Source organism: Cibotium barometz, chromosome 19 (assembly GCF_041138505.1).
Source record: "Cibotium barometz isolate CiBa-2024 chromosome 19, ASM4113850v1, whole genome shotgun sequence".
Taxonomy (NCBI): domain Eukaryota; kingdom Viridiplantae; phylum Streptophyta; class Polypodiopsida; order Cyatheales; family Cibotiaceae; genus Cibotium; species Cibotium barometz.
Window position 1 is genome coordinate 52,131,381 of NC_141064.1, and position 4,686 is coordinate 52,136,066.

General features: G+C 47.0%; 1 protein-coding gene across 1 annotated transcript; it reads right to left on the bottom strand.

Moving 5' to 3' along the window:
* Window positions 1-1,490: 1,490 nt before the first annotated feature.
* On the bottom strand, window positions 1,491-3,679 carry LOC147628722 (uncharacterized). Its single transcript, XM_086814224.1, has 2 exons — window positions 3,380-3,679; window positions 1,491-2,001 (listed from the first exon to the last, which is right to left on the bottom strand). The coding sequence occupies exons 1-2, from the start codon at window positions 3,500-3,502 to the stop codon at window positions 1,495-1,497; spliced, it is 630 nt and encodes a 209-aa protein (XP_086670350.1). The 5' UTR covers window positions 3,503-3,679; the 3' UTR covers window positions 1,491-1,494.
* Window positions 3,680-4,686: the final 1,007 nt, after the last annotated feature.

A 4,686-nucleotide genomic window follows, 5' to 3' on the forward strand; every position in this document is an offset into this window, starting at 1 on the left:
ATACCAAGGATTCCATCATAAATCCCTAATGGTAAGCTTCTAAAATACCCATGGGTTGATTCACCATCCAATTCAAATTCAAGATCTCCCACACAATGTCGGGATACTTCTTCTTTTCCACTAGCTAACTCAACAATCATTGCTTGGGCTGGTTTTTGATCTAACTGTAGCTTACGCAAGCATTTTGGAGAAAGAAACGAATGCGTACTACCACAATCAACCAAAAGCTGGAAAGATCTACCTTGATAAGTGGCCGGAGCTTGGATAACAGAAAACTGCTGATTAGGTCCTTGATGTTCTATAGCTGCATGAATGGTGGCTTGCTCTTCTTCTTCCATCTCTAAAGTCGGTTCACCAATCATAGAGCAGACACGGGCAGTCACTCCACGACCTCTACCACGTCCACCACCACCTCGTCCAGCCTGGCGGTTATTAGGAGTCCCACGACCTTGAACTCCCCGGCCGCCTTGTGGAGCAGGAATGACATTAGGATTGAGAGAGGATCTTGCAAGTTTGGGGCATTCATTCCGGAAGTGGCCAACTTCATTGCAATAAAAGCACCTTTGGTCCCCATAGGATTCTGAAGTGGAATTAGCATAACTGCGGGGGACAAAATTATTGGGGTACTGACCAATAGTGTTGTGGCGGAAATTCGATTGGTAATTCCTCTGAAGGCGCCCCCTTGGGTTAGACTCAGGATAGACTCTCTTCTTTGCTTGACCACTCTTTACTTCTTTAGCCAGAGGTTTGGCTCGAGTAAGAGCATCTTGTAAGGTAGTTGGCCTCATTGCTTCAAGGCGAGAATCCAAAGGTTCATTCAGCCCTTGGCAAAATCGGGCCACTTGTTGAGTGATCGACATAGGTGGAGCATATTTGCCAAGTGTGACAAATTTTGAGTAGTATTCCTCCAAGGTTAAGCTAAGCTGCTTGAGGCTGAAGAACTCGTTCATCTTAATAGATTCATGAGATGGGGGAAGATAACGGCCCTTCACAGCTTGCTTAATGTCACTCCAGGTTTGGGTATCTTCAGTGACGCCCTTATCTCGGCACCATTGCTTCCACCAAAGTTTGGCGTCCCCGGTAAGACGGAATCTGGCAAGCATAGATTGATTCCCAATTCCTGTACCAGCAGCCGAAAAGTAATCGTCCATGGCTTCTATCCAAACTTCTGCATCCCTTTCAATCTTTGAACCTGCCCCATTAAATGAGGGAGGTTGCATCTGTTTGAGGAGAAGCTTCTTCTCCTGTGTATCTGTATATAATGCATTGGGAGCAAGAAGTTGGCGATCCTGGTTATCAATATGAAGCTAAATTTAGAATCATGTCACTTAGGCGGTTTAATACACATAAGACAATGAGTGTGAAAATCAAAACCTTTTATTCCAAGCTTTAATATTTACAAGTAAACTAAGCCATTTACAAGTAAACCAAGCCATTTATAAGGATTGGACTAAATCCAATCTTATTTATTTACATGGTAGTCCTCTAGGAAACCTAATAAAGATCTGCGGTGGTAGCATTGAAAAAGTAGGGGGGTTCTCCCATGGTTTCAAGAACTCGATAAGTCTCTGGTAGGGGAGGTAAACCTCGTCTAGAAAGACGGGTAACGGCTACTCTATCGGGGGGTACAACTTGAGTCACCTTATCATAAACCCAACGATTCTGCAGCATGCGATTCCCATCGATAGTGACATAGGTGTTACGAGGAGTGCCAATAAACCAGAACAGGCGAACCATCCGCAACATCTCGGCATATCGGATCCGCCTCAAGTCGTTGGTGAGATTGCCGACGTGCTCAGCTCGAATGATGAAGTAGGTAGATCGACGATGCCAATACTCAGTTCTGTTCCATCCCCTTTCGATGCGAGTGTAAAGAGGAAGGGTTAGCTTGTCTACAATGTGCATCATAGTGTCACGGAACTCGAATTCGGAAGAGCGACAAGCAGTCATGAACATGCATTGGAATACCAGGAAGCGAGAATAGGGATCCATCTCGTCCTCCTGCATCCAACGGTAACTAGATTAGTTTAACAAGAATTTCTAGAGTAACAAGAGAATACAATATAAAATCTCCCAAGTCTAAACGCGCTCTGATACCACGTGTAAGGCCCCCGTCCCGAAGGGCGGGGGAATCCTTTTGATAGGCGGTCAAGTCTCGTGTTATTTTCCGATCGACGACACCTCGATCTCGTAGAAATACGAGGTTACGAGCAAACGGACGGACCTAACTCTATCTCGCAGGGGAAACGTAGTCATCCTAAAGGAAATTCTAATCCCCAGCACGAGATGTGCGTGGAGATGGAACAAGACCCACACTTGGTTCAAGGAAGCCAACGCCTTTTTCCCCCGTATTCATGAGGCACGGCCGCTGGCTCGGTCCCCTAAAACAAGTCTTGTTCGTGACTCTACTATTCCCTAAGTGTCGTAGGTTACGACTAGTAGAAAGCTACCCGACTGATCGGGTCCACCCATCCTTAGAATGGTACCGTCAGGGCATCCATTCTCCCACTTTCCACACACTCACCCGTTCAATTGTTTCCTAATTAAGTCCTACCACACTGTGAAACACTTAAAAACAAATTCCTTTGTTAATTAATTACACTTGATTCCTTAAAGAAAGTCTTTCTTAGCACAACATTGAAATCAACGAGCATACTTACAGTGAAAAATATTTACAAAGACCCTGAAACTGGGCCGATATTCCAATCCAAACTCATGTCCAAACCATAACCATAACCACAACTACATCGATAATCTAGAATTCGATCTTCCAGCCTCAACCAGCTGGGTAAACCTCACGGACCGTCTCCCCTCGTCGTCAACCAGCCGATGAGGGCCAAGCCGTCCTGTCACCCCCTCAGGTACTGACGCTTGTACCAAACCCTCTCGCTCTTCGGAGGGGACGTCTCCTCATGAGGTGGGGGTTAAGTCACCGCACTAGCCTGGACCCACAGAACTAGGCAGCATATATACATCACCCTGATGGTGAAAACCAATTCCCAGTGGCATAGGAGGGGATTGCCCTGGGCCGACTCCCGGCCTCGCTATATCCTCCGCCCGGCTACACAGGCAAGCACGGAGTTAGCTAAGGGGGGGGAGAAGCTGTACCTGCATGTTAGCAATAAACCAACAGTATATCCAATAAAAAGAGACATAGCCTTAATTCAATGAATTCACGCATTAACAAAAACCATCGTTTCGGAAAGACAATGATTCGAAAGCAAGATTACTTTCCTATAACTTTACTTAAGAGTAACCATAAGGTACTTTAGGCCATCTATACTAGGGTTTAACCTTGGTTCCTTTCTTATTATTTCGAGAATCTTTGCATTAAGCTTGATAAGAGAGAATTTTACTTAAAACTTGTTAAATGACCAACCTGGTTATCATTTTCATGCCTATCCACTTCAAGAGGGGCGAAGTCGATTGCAGGGACGCGATTTGCTTCATTCCCTCCTTGGGCAGCGCGCGGTTCTTCAATTCGGCGGCGTTTCGGCGCCATAGGAGCACTAGAGTTTTAAGAGGATAAAGAGAAAACGAGGTGAATATAAGAGGTTGGGAGCGTGGAGAGAAAAGAGAGAATTCTACTGGTTCAAACGGATTCGAAAACGGAGTCCGTTTGGGGTAGGAAAAGCTTGTTGGGCTTATGGGCAGGAACGACCTCTTAGCCTAAGTTTAAGTCGCCGCATATGGGGGGGGGGGGGAATTGAGAGGGTGTCCTTAACCTGGAGAGCTCTTGAGAAGAGTGTACGTCTAGGGAGGCCTAGGGAAGAGCAAGGCAAGGGTTGAAGGAGAGGCACACTTAAAGTCTATTCACACGGGGGGGGGGGGGGGGGGGGGGGGGGGGGGAGAAGAGTGTAGGACATGTCCTAGAGCTTGAGAGAGAGCTTGCGCGTAGGGGCTTGCTGGGGGCTTGTCTGGAGAAGGGGGCTGGGAGGGTCCTTTTATAGGTGCTGGAGGGTGGACGTCCGGGTACGGGAGGGTGACACCTGGGTGGTGTAGGTGTCCGGGAGAGGTGTGGGCGTGAGACACCTGGGGGTGGAGGTGTCTCGAGGAGAGAGAAAGTGTGACACATGGGGGTGGAGGTGTCCCCAAGAGAGAGAGAGCGCGACACCTGTGGATAGAGGGTTCTGGGAGGAGGGGGTACGTGTAGGGGTGTGCTGGAGGGTGCGTCTAGGTCGTGTACACGCTTGGGTGTCCCGGGCGGATTGTCGGTTTTTTTTCACGGGCGGCGCCCGTGGTGGGGCCCACGCCGGCCGCCCGCCGCCCCGGGGGGGTCAAAAAATTTTATTTGATGAAAATGTCCGGCCTTGCCCCGTGACCATGGGGGCGTGTTCTGTTCGTTGATTAGACGCCTGGATAGTTACTATTTTTGGTCGGAAGTTCGCAGATTTAAAGGCCTAAAAGCTTAATTAAACCCATTCCGGGTACCCGTTTTTAGTTCAGAAAAAACTAATTTAAGAAAAAACCCATTCCGGGTACCCGTTTTTAGTTCAGAAAAAACTAATTTAAGCGTAAAATTACGCGTAGATTTCAAATTTGGATTCAGAATTACAAATTTCTAAGCAAAAATGGCTCATTTTCCAAAAATAGAAGTTTTTTGATCGGAAAAATGACAAGCTAAGATATATTTTTCAACTCTGAAGCAAGTACAGTGTTATTTACAATGGGTATGTTACACACCAC